The 18,479-nt window shown below is 42.9% G+C and overlaps 1 protein-coding gene across 1 annotated transcript in view; it reads right to left on the reverse strand.

The window, feature by feature from the left end:
- The window catches only part of HIRIP3 (HIRA interacting protein 3), an 83,230-nt gene that overhangs the window by 23,245 nt on the left and 41,506 nt on the right, over positions 1 to 18,479 (reverse strand). The window contains exons 4-6 of the mRNA XM_033947107.1: positions 10,178 to 11,235; positions 9,786 to 9,954; positions 9,592 to 9,690 (exon numbers count right to left, since the gene is read on the reverse strand). Of these exons, the coding sequence (XP_033802998.1) occupies positions 9,592 to 9,690; positions 9,786 to 9,954; positions 10,178 to 11,235 (1,326 nt within the window). The remainder of the gene's footprint in view (positions 1 to 9,591; positions 9,691 to 9,785; positions 9,955 to 10,177; positions 11,236 to 18,479) is intronic.

Consider the following 18,479-nt stretch of genomic DNA (forward strand, 5'->3'; position numbering starts at 1 on the left):
TGTCATTCTTTCCGTCTGTGTCTCTCTCTGGCCCCCTGTCTGTCTGTCTTTCTGTCTCCCTGGCCCCCCTGCCTGCCTGTATTTCTCTGTTGCGCCATGCCTGCCTGTCTCTCCATGGCCCCCTTCCTATGTCCATAGTGTCCATCTTATGTCCTTAGTACCCTCAGTGCCTCCTTCCTATGTCCTTAGTGCCCCCAGTTCTGCCTTCCTATGTCCTTAGTGTCCCATCCTATGTCCTTAGTGCCCTCAGTGCCTCCTATGTACTTAGTGCCCTCAGTGCCTCCTATGTTCTTAGTGCCCCTTCCTATGTCCTTAGTGCCCTCAGTGCTTCCTATGTCCTTAGTGCCCCTTCCTGTGTCCATAGTGCCCCCAGTGCCTTCGTCCTGTGTCCATAGTGCCCCCAGTGCCTCCGTCCTGTGTCCATAGTGCCCCGTCCTGTGTCCATAGTGCCCCCAGTGCCTCCTTCCCATATCCTTATTGCCCCCAGTGCCTCCGTCCTGTGTCCTTAGTGCCCCATTGTCTCTGTCCTGTATCCTTAGTGCCCCCTTCCCATGTCCTTAGTGCCCCCAGTGTCTCTGTCCTGTGTCCTTAGTGCCCCCTTCCCATGTCCTTAGTGCCCCCAGTGTCTCCTTCCTGTGTCCTTAGTGCCCCCAGTGTCTCTGTCCTGTGTCCTTAGTGCCCTCAGTGCCTATGTCCTCAGTGCCGTCAGTTTAAGTTTAAGTTTATTAGGATTTTTATATACCGCCTATCAAGGTTATCTAAGCGGTTTTACAATCATGTACTCAAGCATTTTCCCTATCTGTCCCGGTGGGCTCACAATCTATCTAACGTACCTTCCTATGTCCTTAGTGCCCCCAGTGCCTCCTTCCCATGTCCTTAGTACCCCCAGTGCCTCGGTCCTGTGTCCATAGTGCCCCCAGTGCCTCCTTCCCATGTCATTGCCCCCAGTGCCTCTGTCCTGTGTTCTTAGTGCCCCATTGTCTCCGTCCTGTGTCCTTAGTGCCCCCAGTGTCTCTTTCCTGTGTCCTTAGTGCCCCCAGTGCCTCTGTCCTACATAAGAACATAAGCAGTGCCTCCGCCGGGTCAGACCATAGGTCCATCCCGCCCAGCAGTCCGCTCCCGCGGCGGCCCGAACAGGTCACGGCCTGTCTGAGTCACCAGAAGGGGCCCCCTTGCCACCTTGGTTTCCCATTGAGTCCTATCTTCCCATCGAAGTCCTAACCCTCCGGTCATGCACATCCACGACCTGGTTGGATTTCTATACTTATTTCCTGGTTAGCTTTCTATACCTGAGTTACATCCCAGAACCTCTCTCAGTATCCCACGATCCCCCTATCCCCCAGGAATCCGTCCAATCCCTGTTTGAACCATTGTACCGTACTCTGCCTTATCACTTCCTCCGGTAGCGCATTCCAAGTGTCCACGACCCTTTGGGTGAAAAAAAACTTCCTTGCATTTGTTCTGAACCTATCTCCCTTCAGTTTCTCCGAATGCCCCCTCGTGCCTGTTGACCCCTTCAGCCTGAAGAATCTGTCCCTATCCACCCTCTCTATGTCCTTAGTGCCCCCAGTGCCCCTTCCTATGTCCTTAGTGGCCCCCAGTGTTTCCTTCCTATGACTTTGTCCCACCCCCACCCTCCAAAGCCAGCCTGCCTGCCTCCCTCCCATCCCCCTTTGCATTATAACCCTTGAGAAGCATGTTTCCATCTTCCCCCCACCCACTACCGCCGCCATGCAGCCGACCCCACTGACCCATTGCGAGTCGACCGACAAGCCTCCCGGCTCCGGCAGCATCCGCAGCGCTGCTGTTTCATGGCCTTCTGCTGTCCTGACTTCCTCTGCCGCATCTCTGATGATGTCATCATGGATGCGGCAGAGGAAATTGGAGCGCTATAGGGCCACAAGACAGTGTGTTTGGAGTGCTGCGGACGCTGCTGGAGGCTTGAGGTTTGTGGGAGAGTCGGGTGGGAGGGTCAACAGGGGTTCGGGTGGGGGGGGGGCGACGATTATATGGGAGCTTCTGAGGGGATCAGGGCAGGGTCGAGGGCACCATCGTATACTGGAAAACAGAACCCTAGGCACGCATGCGCACTCCTACCTGCCAGGGCCCTACTGATCACAGAACACGCAAGTGGGAGTGTGCATGCGCGCTTAGGGTTTTATTATTATAGATGAGACTCATGGTGGGGAAGATTAAGAAGAGCATAAGCACTGTAAAAATGCTAGAGCAAGCTTGGTCCCTTTTTAAGAACACAGTCACCGAGGCACAAAATTTATATATACCACGTATCACCAAGGAATCCAAGAGGAAAAAGAACAAAGAACCAGCATGGCTCACTGTAGAGGTGAAGGAAGTGATCAGAGACAAGAAAACTTTGTTTAAGGAATGGAAAAGGTCAAAGATGGACGAAAACTGGAATAAACGCAAACAACAATGCAGGTGCCATAAAGTGGTAAAAGGGGCCAAGAGAGACTACAAGGAAAAAATAGCCAAGGAAGCGAAAAACTTCAAGCCGTTCTTTCGATATATTAAGGGGAAACGACCTGCGAAGGAAGCGGTGGGACCGTTGGATGACTATGGAATAAAGGGAGTGTTAAAGGAGGACAAAGCCATTGCCGACAAACTGAACACATTTTTTGTGTGTGTATTTACCGAAGAGGATATACACAGCATACCAGAACCCATCAGGCTACATTCTGGAAACGAAGACGGGAAACTGGCAGCGTTGATGGTCAGTCTAGAGGAGGTATGTAGGCAGATTGATAGGCTTAAGAGTGATAAATCCCCGGGACCGGATGGCATCCATCCGAGGGTCATCAAGGAACTGAAAAGGACTATAGCTGTACTGCTTCAACTAATAGCCAATCTGTCGATCAAATCGGGAAAGATTCCGGAAGACTGGAAGGTGGTGATCTTCAAGAAAGGTTTGAGAGGTGATCCTGGAAACTACAGACCAGAGTCTTATCTTTGTACCGGGAAAGATGGTAGAGGCGCTGATAAAGGACCGCATAATTGATCACCTTGACGGACACGGGCTGATGAGGACCAGTCAGCACAGTTTCAGCAAAGGCAGATCATGTTTGACCAACTTGCTGCACTTCTTTTAAGTAGTAAACAGGCAGATAGACAAGGGCGACCCGGTCGACATTGTATATCTGGATTTTCAGAAGGCGTTCAATAAGGTTCCGCATGAACGACTACTTTGAAAAATTGTGAGCCATGGAATCGAGGGTTAAATACTCACATGGATTAAAAACTGGCTGGCAGGTAGCAATCAGAGTGTGGGCGTGAATGGACAATACTCGAACTAGAAAAATGTCACGAGTGGAGTGCCACAGGGTTTGCTGCTTGGACCCATGCTCTTCAACATATTTATAAACAACCTGGAAATTGGTAAAACGAGTGAGGTATTTAAATTTGCAGACAATACGAAGTTATTCAGAGTAGTGAAGACACAGGAGTATTGCGAAGACCTGCAATGTGACATAAACACGCTTGAGAAATGGGCTGTGACATGGCAAATGAGGTTTAACGTGGATAAGTGTAAGGTGATGCATGTCGGTAACAAAAATCTTATACAAGACTACAGGATGTCCGATGCGGTACTTGGAGAGACCCCCAGGAAAGAGACTTGGGAGTACTGGTCGACAAGTCGATGAAGCTTTCTTACCTTATGTGGAAAAGTTTTTCTTACAGCTTTAACTTCAGCCAGAAGAGTGAGTGAACTTTAAGCACTTGTTACATATTATCCTTATCTTCAATTTTTTCCTAATAGAGTACAATTACGAACTCATCCAAAATTTCTTCCTAAAGTTGTCATGGATTTTTATCTTAACCAGATTATAATGTTACCATCATTTTTTCCTCCTCCGCATTCCTCTCCAGCGGAGCACTCTCTCCATACGTTAGGCTGCAGAAGAGCATTGCTTTTCTACCTCAAGACAACTGTAACTTTAAGACAGACAAATCAGCTCTTCGTTTCCTTTAATCCAGCTACCGAAGGAAAACTGGCATCAAAAAGAACTCTCTCCTCTTGGATAGCACATTGCATCAAATTTTGCTACACAAGAGCACAAATTCCACTGCCTGGTACAACTGAAGCTCCTAAAGTCCAAGCTACAGCTTCTTCCATAGCAAATTTATAATAATAATAACTTTATTTTTATATACCGCAATACCACAAACAATTCAGAGGAAGAGACTGTATTACAGATAGCGATATTACAAAAAACTTTCAAAATTACATTAGCATGTTAAGGTTGATCAAATTTGTCTGGAAGTTTTAGAAATACATCAAGGCAGGAGTGGAGTAGGAAATTTATCAAAGAGGGAAGTTTTGATTGACTTCCTAAAAGTTTGATAAGAATTTGCATTTGAAATAAAGTTGGTTAAACATTTGTTCTATCAAGGAATCTCTTGTAGATACAGCCCCTAAAGGATTCAGGATATTTGCAGGGCTGCACCTTTTTCCTCTGTCCATACTTTTACAAAGCACTGTTGGCTGAATCAGAGTTTAGCACAAGATGTTCGATTTGGTCATTCAGTCTTATGAAGCCTGTTTGCACTGTGACCATTTTTTTCTGCCAGTGTTCTCAGTTTTTCAGCTTGGGACCCACCAACAAATGTGCCTGCATATCCCTTGCTTGTCTTCGGAGAAAGCAAGGTTGCTTATCTGTAACAGGTGTTCTCTGTAGACAGCAGGGGAATGCAGCCACACTTGTCTGCCCTCCATCCCTTCGTCTCGAATTCCTTCATTGCTAGAGAAAAAACTGACAGGCTGAGGGGAGGGGCTGTAAGTGTGCTTTTGGTATGAAATAAGTAGACTTTCATGTTGTACTCTTTTCTTTCAATTTTTAATGTTTTTCATTCTTAAGATATTAATTTAAATACTACATTAAAATATTCAGATTTTTTAATGGGCAAGCAGAGTGAAGAATGGTATATGGCACATGTCCTATATCTCAAAACCTAGAGCCAATCGGAAAAAACTGGTGCCATTTTTTGGAATCAGCAGGTCAAATATACCCAGAAACAGGTCTAACATTTGAGGCACCAAAATGAATATTGGCCAGTGTAATTAATATATTGTACTAACCGGCGAGTTGGTTGAAAAAAAGCTCTCTATCCTGTCTCAACGATTCTACAATTGGAGAACTCTTTTCAGTCAACTTGCCGGTTAATACAATATAATATTAATGTTCAAAAGTCAGGCTTTGAACTTGATTTCTGTAGTATGATGTGTTATTGGCATGGTTTGATTATGATCATATTTGTTTCATTTATGTAGCTAGTCATCTTGATGAAGCGTCAGAGAAACTCAGACTGGGTTGAAGGGTGGAGACAAACTGTTCAGGATAGCTATGTGTAGGTCTTTGGTCACTGGTGAGCGCATTTGAACCTAGTGGAACACTAGATTCATAGATGATGAAAAGCTAATTTCATATGAAATATGTTTTCTAACTTTTATGGATAAATTGGTGGTGGCATTGTGATGGGAGCATTGATGTTTCCATTATGGTTCTGTGTATCTTGCAGTTTGTTTATACTGGTGTTGAATGGGCACTGAGCACATCAAATTACATAATTTTTATGTTAAATATAATTAAGGAGATATATTGTCTTTTATGTAGAATAATCCTTTTTTTTTCCAATTCTTTATTCATTTTTTCATCTTCCATCAAGTATACTCTGAGTGAAGAAGAACTTCCTAGCATTTGTTCTGAATCTGTCTCCCTTCAATTTTTTTTAGTGCCCTCTAGTTTTTGTTGCCCCCGCCAGTCTGAAGAATCTGTCCCTCTCTACCTTCTCTATACCTTTCATAATCTTGTAAGTTTCTATCATATCCCCTCTAAGTCTCTGCTTTTCCAGGGAAAAGAGCCCCAGCTGCTCCAGCCTCTCAGCATATGGAAGATTCTCCATGCCCTTTATCATTTTTGTTGCTCTTCTCTGGACCCTCTCGAGTATCACCATATCCTTCTTAAGGTACGGCGACCAGTATTGAACGCAGTACTCCAGATGTGGTCGCACCATTGCCCTATACAGCGGGAGAATAACCTCCTTGGTTCTGAAAGTGATACCTTTTTTGATAATGCCCAACATTCTGTTCGCCTTTTTTGAGAGAAGTAATAGAAATAGCAAGAGGAGGTTTGACATCCAAACTCAATCCATGCAAAGACTGAGCAATCAGATCCAGAAGCACCGCAAACATTAAAACCATACTCTTCAAAAAACACATAAAACCTATCCAGCACAACCAATCCCAAGTCAATATCCAACACTCTATTTACCCTTAGATCTCACTAATATTCTTTTATCTACCAAACGTTATCTAAAACCCATAATTTCACCCTATTCTTATCTCCTAAAGACCTCCACTTCCCTTTGGTAACTCTTTACCCAATATATATTACCTTAAAAATTCAATGTCATCGCTTATTCTATTCCTTCAAATTTTGAATGTAATTTTGTTTTAGTTTGGATGTAATCCGCCTTGAACCGCAAGGTAATGGCGGAATAGAAATCACTAATGTAATGTAATGTATACAATATTACATCAATTAATTCATATACATCACTTGAAATTCTTTCTATTATCTGAAGTACATAAATTATCCCCCTCCCCCACCCACCCTATTCACAGATATTATAATCAAAAATTAACATATATATATATATATATATGCTATATTCATAAATATTGATTAAACTTATATTATAACTATAAACCCCCTTCCCATAATTATAATTTCAATGTAGAAAAGGCGTCTAATCATTACAATATGTAGAATAATCCTGTGAAAATTAGTGTTGGGTTCCTTCAGTTTCTCACCATTATTTCTTGCATGGCCCATCTCCCTTACATCCTTCTCACTAAAGACTTAGAGTCATCTAATAGTCTAACCCAGTGTTCTTCAACCACCGGTCCATGGACCGGTGCCAGTCCGCAGAAATTTCCTGATGGTCCACAGTGCTGGCACAAGCATCAGGGCCCCAGACAGTGCTCTTCAGCTGCTGGTCCACAGTGCAATCGATGCGGCATTGTCTTTGGGCCAGCTCCCTCTTCTTCAGTGCTGCAGTGCACAAAGCCATAGGCAGAGGCTCCTCCACGCGTCCTGCGCCTAAACCAGCCTTCTCTCAAAGCCAGAGGGAAGGCTTCCAGAAGAGGCGCGGGACGCTGCCCACGACTTTGTGTACTGCAGCACTGAGGAAGAGGGAGCTGGCCCGAAGGCAAGGCACAGCATGGAAGCAGGGAGACAACAACGGTAGGGGGAATTATTTTATTTTTTAATTTAGTGATTGATTTACATCTGCTGTCTGTTCAGGAAGCAATGCATTTGTTTCTTTTCCTCTGGGGTTGTACAGCATGCAGAGTCTTGCACCTTAGGGTTTGTTTGTATATATTAGTACTTTTAGTTTTTGGTCCCGTATTTGCATGGGTGTTATCTGTGTTCTGGTAGAAGTGAATATTGAGAAGCATACAGTGTTCTTTGTGTAGTTTAATTTTGTGGTTAACCATTATGTGTTGTTAATACGATTATATTGTGTGTGTGTATATATGAAAAATGAATGGAAAAAATGGTGTTACAAATAGTACTATTATGAGGGCGGAGATTGGGTAGAGATGGGTGGGGTCTGGCCCACGACTTAGCCCAGTGTTCTTCAACAGCCAGTCCACAAAATAATTATTTTATTTCCGCTGATCCATAGGTGTCAAAAAGTTGAAGAACACTGGTCTAACCAACTCCTTCACAGACTTCCAGAGTATTAAGTTTGTAAATCCATTTCTGCTCCCTTTGGGACAAGTATCTACTGAACTCCCCTCCTCTCCTCCCCCTGTATACTTTCTCTAAAATCAGAACTCTTAGAGAAGAAAATATTTGTGGTTGTTCCACTGATTTATGTACTTTTGGTAACAGGTAGAATCCATTTAATCAGACATTGTGCCGAAAAACAACATATATTTTCTGACAATGTCTCTTGTTCCTTTATCTTTTTTGAAACAAGCCTGATCTTCGAGTAGTTCTTGCTCAACATATGATTGTAGCCTTCACTGTATTATTTTCAGCAATGTTTTGCTTGCTGGTGTGTGGAATTAATACAATCGTTCTTTGGTTGTTAGAGTCCTTGACGTCACCTTTCTTAAGTATAGATATGAACGGTGATCTCCAATCGGTTGGCCCTATTTTTTCCTTCCAAATCTGATGATACAGTTGAGTGAGGGCCTCTGATTAATTCAATTGGAATACCATCAATATGGGTGGCTTGTTTTCAATAAAAGTTTAATTGCTGCTATGACTTTAAAAATATTTGGTTCTTCTTCGGCGCCAGTTTCCAGTTCAGTTTCCCCAACGTTATCCTCATTGCCTTTTTTGTATAAATTTTCTTTATATTATCAAAGTGCTATTGTGTAATAACTTGTTGAATTATATTATTTTGTGCACTTGTTGTCAAATTTGAAAATGAATAAAGAATTAGTAAAAAAAATAAATAAATTTTCTTTATATCCTTTCTATATCTCTTTGTAATGCTTTCTGAATCATTCAGTATCATTCCATTGGCGTCTTTAAACATCCCCAATAGAAGCTGGAATTTCTGCCGCAATCTCTTAATATCCTAATACACTAATCTGTTTTTTTCCGTTTAAATGTTCCAATTCAATTTTCTGACAAATATCATCGTTTGTCTTGCCGAACTTGATGTTTAAATACTCGGCTCATTTGTGATACTTTTTCCTCTATAACTGAAAAGTTTTGCTTGTCTTCTTCGTTCTGCTACTTTTCTGGTTTCCTCCGAGATCCAAGGCGATTTCTTGCCTCTCTCTCGCTCTTCTGCAGTGCTTTTTTAGCTTCATCACTGATTACGGTTTTGATATCATTTCATAACTCTTCAGGCTCTCTATCTCCTGTATCAACAGGCAAATCTGTTGTCTAGTTTTATCCAGTAGTCTGATGGGATATTTTCAATGTCATATTTTGGGAGTTCTCTAATGATCTTCTTGCACAGATTTACTTTGATCTTGCATTTCAAAAGCTCATGGTCACTTCCACAATCAGCTCCTGGTTTAGTCCTTTGCAATCAAAACTGCAGATTTCCATCTCTGTCCTATGGCGATGTAGTCAATTTGATTTCGATACATGCCATTTAGAGAGGTCCATGTGTACTGGTGACGTTTGTGGTGTTGGAAATGCGTATTCATGATTGGACAGTTATTTTGCAAAATTGTACTAAGTTATCACCAGCTTCATTTCTTTCTCCAATGCTGTGCTTTCCCAACTACTGCATCTTCAGGTGTACTTCCTACTTTTGCATTGAAGACCCCAATAATGATCAGTAGGTCTTGTTTCATGACTAGAGTAGCAGATCCAATGCTCGTTTGACTGAAAGTTGCCCTGTTCATTTGAGTTCACTGATCCCTATCAAAACAATTTTGTTTTTTTCCCATTTGATCTTTAACAATTTCCAATTTTCCTTGATTCATGCTTCATACATTTCATATTCCTATGTTGAGAATATCTTTACACTTTACTTATTACATTACTGAAACCCAACTTGAACACAGATCTTTGAATGCACCTATTCCAGCCCACCTACCTTCAGTAGAGATGATGTTCCTGGTGTCCAGAGATGCCAGCTCTGCAGCTTCCTCCCGTTTCAGTCGCACAATTTTACACTTTTCCAGTGTAGGGTTACCTTTTGCAGAAATGGACATGAAAAAGGGAAGTACATTTTTAGTACTAATCCCTGGCTTTACCATCGACAATGTGTGGAAAATCAATTTGACTCACCTTTCACTCCCAGATCCGCCAATTCTCTCTTAAGTACTTCCACCTTGGCCTTCACTGAACGCTTCCCCTCAAAGAGCTTTTTGTAGTTTCTGCGGACTCCACAGGCTAGTAGGCAACGTTTTAACCGCCGGATGGAGGGGTGCTCATCCTTTCCACAAGCAGGACCTGACTGTGCAGTAGAAGGGAGGAAGGTACTAATGAGCAAGGACACCAGCAATTCTACCCCTTTGGGGAACAAATGTCACTTGTAATTTTAGGGACCTTCACAGAAATCTGACTGGGATGTGATTTTAAGGAAGCTTTACTGGGAGTCAAGGACTAGATCTTTAGGGAGCTAGGGATAATTGTTAAACAAGTCTGTTATAGGATTCCCTCCACCCCAAATTTCTTACCTTAGTGTCTTTCTTTCCTCTTTGGATCTTCTGGATCTCTTCTTCCTCGGATGCATTCTCTGAATCATCTAAAGAACTTCCCTGCTGTGAATGACGTTTTTGAGCTTCAGATCTTCCACCACCCTTTTTCTCCTTAGTGTTGCTGCTGCTCCTCCTTTCCTTTTCTTTTTTGAGGCTTTTATTCTGATCCTCCTTGCTACTATAGATAGTCTGCTTTCCTTCATCTTCCTCACTGCTACTACTAGTCCTCTCACCTTTTTTGTTGGGACTTTTCCCCTTATCATTCTCACTACAGCTGCTGCTCTTTGTTCTCTTCCTCCTATCCTCCTCACTGCTGCTTTGCCTTGCTGCCTTCTCTTTCTTATTGAGACTTTCTCCTATATCTTCCTCACCGCTGCTGCTGCTGCTGCTGCTTCTCATCGTCTCCTCTTTCTTGGTGGGGCTTATCCTCCTATCTTCTTCACCGCTGCTGCTGCTTCTCATCGTCTCCTCTTTCTTGGTAGGGCTTATCCTCCTATCTTCCTCACTGCTGCTGCTCCTCATTGTCTCCTTTTTCCTGGTGGGGCTTATCCTCCTATCTTCCTCACTGCTGCTGCTGTTTCTCATTGCTGCTTTTCTTTTCTTGTTGGCAGTTATTTTTCTATCCTTTCTGCTGCTGTTTCTTATAGCTGCTTTTCTCTTCTTATTGGTGCTTACCTTCTTATCTTCTTCACTGCTACTGCTGCTGCTTCTCCATGTCCCCCTCTCTTTCTGGTTATGGCCAGACACCCTTTTCCTGGCTCTGTTAGGCTTGAAACTGAATTCTGGTCCCTTAGGGGGCACCTCTAGGCCATTGTCCTCCTCCTTAATCATCTCTTCCTCACTATCTACCTCATTTTTCCCTTTTTCCATCTCCACACTAGAATCCTTCCCTCCCACACCTTTCCCATTTCTTGCAAACTTCTCCCCCTCGCAAGCTGAATTTCTAGAAGATAGGTCAGTGTTTGAAGTCTTCTTGGAAGTCTTTCTTGGAGCAGATTCTGGAGAAGGCTTCTTCTGATCCATTCCAGAATCTTCATCTAGGAAAGAAAGAATTAGCTTAGTAGAGCAAAAGTCACTTGACCTTTTGCAAACTAATCCCCATGTACTTCTTCCTAAATGTGCATCAAGCTGTTGATAGGGTTTTGTTTTTTTTAAACATGCCTTTCCAGTCTTAGTTCAGGAACATCCCCAAAGGGTTTACAATCTACAGTTTGTACCTGAGGCAAAGGAGGGTTAAGTGGCTTGCCCAATGCCACAAGGAGTGTTAGTGGGATTGGATCCCTGGTCGCTCTGGTCCATAGTCATCTGGCTCTAACCACCTAACTATGGCTCACACTTTCTTTCTGGGGCACATGGCAGCAAAAGTGTATGTAATCCTTTTAGCCAGACTGCATACAGCAGTTTCAATGTCTTCTCAATATGCTGGACCCAGCATCTTCAGCCCCTCAGCAAACAGATTTCAGTCACAATTGGAGTACATCTTTCATTGAAGGATGACTAATTCTTCCACAACTTAATTTTAACAATGGGCACATCTACTGCATGATGGGGAGTTCATCACTTAAAAACTCAAGGCCTTTGGAACATATAAACAAAAACCCAGATTTTCATTGGGACATCAAAAGTTTGCCGGTGGTAGTTGTTTTACATAAATGAACAAGAGGGCTCAGGATTCCTTGCACTCTTCTGGGAAGCTCTAAGAATTGAAATGTGGCAATACAATTAAAGATAACTCTGCAATTTACTTATCCTCTAGGATAACAAAATCACATAGTAGAATCTCTGCAAGTTGCATCCTCACTAGTGGTCCCTAAACCCAAACACTGTTCATATGCTTTTCAACTTACGGGACCTACCTTCCATATTTGCTTCACAGGGCTACACAAAATACATGCAGTGTTCCTCTTTACACAAACTTGCACTAGATGCATTCACTATTCCCTACTTTATGCCTTTACTTCATTTTCTCTCATACCCAGGCTCTTCAGAAGATCCGCAGAGGTGCAAGTCATTGACCAAGATAAACACCAAATCTAACCAGGTCAGCACATCAACTGTCTTGTAATCTTGTAATTACTTGGCTTTTTATTTTAAGGCACATGTGTAAGTTGTTTACTGGATGCTGTTATTTTAGTAATTTGCTATGTTTTGTTTATGTATGTAATGTTTTGTTCTAATTATGTATGCATCGTTGTTATCCACATAGATGGTTGCTATGCGGGCTTACAAGTGTCTTAAATAAATACCATTGGGTCAACACCCATCACTACTAACACAAGACCATGGTCACGTTCTGCATCCTTACCCCATGATCTTATCCATGACAAACAGAACTTGATCAAGCCTCTCTCCATTTTGGAACCCCTAAAGCAAGTACTTACAGCCTCAAGAAAACATGTAGCTCGAAAATTCTTTCTAAATGTCAACATTTCATGTTATAGGTGACATTTCAAAATGACCCTGTTAACTACCCTGTCACAACAATCCTCATGTATTTTTGTTCAAGACCTCAAAATGACATTTTTCTGCAGCCATCTGCACTGTCTCCTTTATGGAAAAACCCTCTTACCATCCTATCCCATTGTATTCAGATTCATACGACACCTTGTCTCTTTTACTACATTGATTGCACAGAAGATATCAAAACATCTACCCAACTCCTTGTATCATATAACCTGAATACCCTAGGTTCATCTGTTTTCAAAAGAATCTTGGCATGCTCAGTTTCTGAATGCATTACGTCTAGACGTAATGATAGGCGGGATATCAAATACTTAATAAGCTTGAAACTTTGGTTTTGTTATACTCTTCAAGACATGGAGCCTCTAGAACAGTGTTTCTCAACCTTTTCAAGCCAATTACATCCTAAGCCCAACAAATACCAACCGAGTACCCTGGCCAAACTCCGCCACAAACCCGCCCCTGACTCCACCCCCATAATAATACTACTAATTGTAATGCAATTTCTTCTATCCATTTTTCATATACACACAATATAATCTTATTAATACATAATGGTCAATTCTGACGTTGGAGAGAAGGTCCGGGCCAGCCAATCACTGCTTGGCTGATCTGGTGACCTTCCCTACGATGTTAGAATTGACATGGGTGGGGGGAAGGCTTGTGGGCCGGCGGAGTGCAATCGCTGCACGCACCTGACACTTCCCATCCTGGAGTTGCGGCAGTATTGGAGAGTGGTAAGTAAATGGGGCAGCGGGCAAGCAGCCCACATACCCCCAACAGGCTTTCCGCGTACCCCCTAAAGTATGCGTACCGCAGGTTGAGAAACACTGCTCTAGAACACACTGACCCACACAACCTTCATGCCAAAGTTTAACAGCTAACCTTTAAACAGATTCCATATGCAAAGCATATGCAAAGCAGCTACTTGGGCGACTAGTCACACATTCATCAAACATTTCTGTTTAGACCAATCTTCTGCTCAAGATGCAGCTTTTGGATAAGCAGGTTTACGTAATCTATTTACATATTAACTATTGTCATTCCTTTCATCCTCCTCCCAGATTTTTCACTGAGCCACTTGGGTGGGACTATTAATCACGACTCTTAAATAGGGTCTCATCTAGGAGTATGCTTGCATTCCATAGTGCTGTCTGCAGAGAAAGCATAGTTAGTTACTCACCTGTATAGCAGGTGCTATCCGAGAGCAGCAGACAGATATTTTCAGATGTGGGTTACATCATCCATGGAGCCTGGTACGGACAGTACAAAAGTGTACTGTAACTTTAAAGGTCTTGAGACTGTCTGTACCGTGCATGGGCGAGTGCCTTCCCACATAATGTTGTTTACAGGACATACAGTTCAGTAACAGAACTAAGAAGCAAACTAGGGGAGGTGGGAGAGTTGTGAGAATATCTGCCTGCAACCTTTGGATAACACCTGCTACAGGTGAGTAACTATGCTTTATCCGAGGACAAGCAAACAGCATACTCTCAAATGTGGGACTCCCTAGCTGCCAGGATCATGCCTCTGAGAAGAGGGTTATTGACAACTACCATGAGCCTGGCAAATCCAAAAAGGGTTAGAGGAAGTTGGCATCTAAATGGAAAATAAATTTTATAGAACTGATTGGCTGAACTGTCTGAAATGATTCTCCAAACAATAGTGGGATGTGAAGGTATGAACTGAGGACCATGTGGCTGCCTTACTAATGTCATCAATGAGAGTGGAACGTAGACAAGCTACTGAATTTGCCATTGTTCGAATTTTATGTGCAGTGACACAGCCTTGAAACGTCAGCTCAGCCTGAGCATAGCAAAAAGATACAGTCTGCCAGTTACATAGAGATGTAACTTCTGTCACCAAGAGAACCAAGTCTATTTGGATTGAAAGACAGGAACAGTTGACTAGAATACCTATGAGGTCCAATGTGTGGAGTGCTGCTTCTTGGAAATAAAAAGACCAGGAGAACTTGGATTGGTTTAGAAGAAACAGACAACTTTCAGAAGGAACTTGGGATGAGTGTGATGAACCACCTTATCGTGGTAGAATGTTGTGTAAAATGGATCTGAAAAAAGTGCTTGAAGTTCACTGACTCAGCGTACAGATGTGTAAGATACGAGGACTACTTTCCAAGCGAGATGCTTTAGAGATGAAGTTGAGAGCAGTTCAAATGGAGGCTTCATCACAGTGGAAAGTACAACATTAAGGTCCCAACTCACAGGAGGAGGCTTGATGGGAGGTTTGGTGTGGAGAAGGCCTTTCATGAATCTGGAAACCAAAGGATGTACAGACAACAGTTTTTTGTCCAGTTGGGTGTGGAAAGCACTAATATGAACTCTGACTGAAGTAGTTTTTTAGGCCAGATTCAATGTGGTGTAGAAGATAATCTAGGACAGGAGTATCAAAGTCCCTCCTCAAGGGCCGCAATCCAGTCGGGTTTTCAGGATTTCCTCAATGAATATGCATGAGATCTATTAGCATACAATGAAAGCAGTGCAAGCAAATAGATCTCATGCATATTTATTGGGGAAATCCTGAAAACCCGACTGGATTGCGGCCCTCAAGGAGGGACTTTGACACCCCTGATCTAGGACCAATGGAAGAGGACAGATGATTGGATTCAGTGTGTTATTACACTAGATTGTGAAACGAATCCATTTGAAGTGATAGCAGTGTTTTGTGGAAGGTTTTCTAGAGGCTTCAATGATGGCCGACACTGGAGCAGATATTGCAAAGGTATTCAGTGGTTGGGAGAGAGAGACCATTCTGTAAGAGTTAATGAACATAGACTGGGATGGAGGAGAGAGCCCTGTTTTGTGGCAGCAAGGTGGAAAGATTTGAAATGTGATGGGTTCTATTACACTGAGCTATAGGAGGAGAAGGAACTGTGGTTGAAGCGATGCTATGAGAATCATGGTGGCTTGTTCTTGGTGAAGTTTGAGTAGATTTCCCAGAGTAGAGGAACTGGAGAGAAAGCATAAAGGAACTTATCTCGCCACTCGTGGAGAAAGGCATCCGAATCCAGATGATTGGTAGTACAGAGTCTGAAACAGAAGAATGGAAATCTGCAAATGTAGGGGAAAGCAAAGAGATTCACTTCTGGGGTTCCCCAATGTGCAAATATCTGCAAGGGTGTTGGAGTTGAGTGACCAATTGTGCAGCAGTAAAAGTCTGCTCAGCTTGTCTTCTAAAATGTCTTGCTTTTCTGCTAAAGTGTTTTCAGGAAAATGTTATGAGGAATCGCCCAGGACCAGTTGTTGATCGCTTCTTGACACAGCAGGTGAGACCCTGTTCCACCCTGTTTGTTCACATAGTACATGGTTACTTGGTTGTCTGTGTGGATGAGTGCTATTTAATTTAACATTGGAAATTGCTCAAAGCTTGAGAAGACAGATATGGGAAGCTCTTTTGGGAGACCATCGAGATGAGCGCCCCATCTGAGCATGGAATGCGGTGGTGCTTGGAATAGAAGGCCCTGGAGAGGTTGGTTGGTGATTACTACCACTGAAGAGACTGTCAAAGTTGCAAGATTACTCTGATCTGTTGGGATAGAAGACCAGTGGCATGAGACCACTGGGTCAAAAGTGGATTATTTATATATAGTAGTATTTATATACCACTTATAGTCTAAGTGGTTTACATTAAGGTACACAAGCATTTTTCCCTATCTGTCACAATGGGGCTCACACTCACCCTGGGACAATGGGAGATTAAGTGACTTGCCCAGGGTCACAAGGAGCAGTGTGGGATTTGAACCCACAACCTCAAGGTGCTGAAGCCGCAGCTCTAACCACTGCACCACACACTCCCCCTGACTAATTGTGGCTCCCTGAGATGTAAATAGGTAAATGGAGTTACATGTACTATAGAGGTCATGTGGCTGAGGAGTCGCAGCATTTGATGTACTGTTATGTGTTGACAAGAGGAGACTTTCAGACACATTTGAAGCAGAGTATCAAGTCTCTGTTGAGGCAAGAAGACACTTGTTTGGGTCGTGTCTAAGAAGGCCCCAATGAACTCTCAAATGGGTTCTATATGCGATATCTCATAGTTGACTGCGAATCCTAGGAGGAAACATCCAGTATTGAAAGTAGCGTGTTCCCACTCGAAAGCGAAGATATTTCTTGTGGGCTGGGAAAATGGGGCTATGTGTGTAGACTTCTTTGAGATCTAGAGAGCAGAGCCAGTCATTCTCCTCCAACAGTGGTAATAAGGTTCCCAGAGAGACCAATCAAAATTTCACCTTCACCAAGTATTTGTTCAGAGCTCAGAGGTCTAGAATTGGACAGAGGTCTCCAGACTTTTTCAGTATGAGGAAATACTTTGAATAGAATCCTCAGTCCCTCCCCTGCAGAAGTACTTTTTCTATGGCATTGAGCTGGAGGAGGGCTGAGAGCTCTTGGCAAAGGAGGGTATTTTGATGGGAGCTAAAATTGGGACTCTCTTGGAGGATGGTTTGGAGGTGTAATCTGGAAACAAAGGGCATAGTCCTGACTCACGCCTTGAAGGATCTAGAGATCTGATGTTATTAGGGACCACTGATGAGAAAGGTGAGCAAGTCGACCTTCTATGGGGAGAGTCTGAAGAAAAGGTTGAGAAATTATGGCAATGTTCTCTAGTATGAAATTAAAAAGACTGCTGCTGTTTGGATTGAAAGCTGTGACTGAGTCTTCTACTGCCTCTGCTGCTTAGGTCACCTTTGATTTGAAGAGAGAATGAATGTGGAAGGTTGGCAATACTTCCGCTTGGCATAGTAAGTGGAACATCTGGAGGCAGTAGAATACCTCCTTGGTGCTTGGTACTGGGTTGACTTGGAGGAAGACAAGGTGATCATGAAGACAGTATGTTTTTTGATCTTTCAAGCAGCTTCCTTTATAAGATCTCCAAAAAGATCATCTCCTATACAGGGTATGTTGGAGAGTTGACCTTGTACATTGGCATTTAGGGAGAACGAGAGGGCACTCTCTAAAGTTAAAAGGAGATAGATTCCATACAAACATAAGGAAGTTCTTTTGCACCCAGAGAGTGGTGGAAAACTGGAACACTCTTCCGGAGGCTGTCATAGGGGAAAACACCCTCCAGGGATTCAAGACAAAGTTAGACAAGTTCCTGCTAGACCAGAATGTACGCATGTAAGGCTAGACTCAGTTAGGGCTCTGGTCCTTTACTTAAGGGCCGCCGTGGGAGCGGACTGCTGGGCACGATGGACCACTGGTCTGACCCAGCAGCGGCAATTCTTATGTTCTTATGTATGAGAGACTTTCAAAAGCATCAAAGGTGAACATACCATATACTTTCTAATCTCTTGATCATTGGTCAGATGTTGGTAATCATTGAGATATTCTGATGGTATGTACTGATCAAAAGATGACAGTTTTTGGATGAGCAATTTCATATAAAATGTCATTTAGAAATAGTAGTTTAATATTCTATTAGCCAACATGGAGCCTTGAAACACATTGTGCCCAGAAGTGTTCTGCCCTCTCTACCTAGTGGAGTATTTGCATAGGTTCTGGAACGTTAAGGCAAGCAGATTCCACAACCAAGGACTGGTGATGGATCTGTGGTTTGTTAAAACTTGGGTATGACTGGATTCTGTAGAGAGTATCCAATTTTCTTGGAGCCACTGGGACAGAAAGTAGAGATTCCCAATTTTTGAATAAGGCTTGCTTCATAAGATTGTGCAGAAGAACCTTTATATAGTTCTTAGGCCACTACTTGCAGTCAAGAACATCCATGAGCTCTGCTCATGGCTCTGACTCGGATTCCTCATTAATCGGAAGTGCCTGCCTCATTTGTCTGATAAAATTTGTATTAA

Source organism: Geotrypetes seraphini, chromosome 5 (genome assembly GCF_902459505.1).
Source record: "Geotrypetes seraphini chromosome 5, aGeoSer1.1, whole genome shotgun sequence".
Taxonomy (NCBI): domain Eukaryota; kingdom Metazoa; phylum Chordata; class Amphibia; order Gymnophiona; family Dermophiidae; genus Geotrypetes; species Geotrypetes seraphini.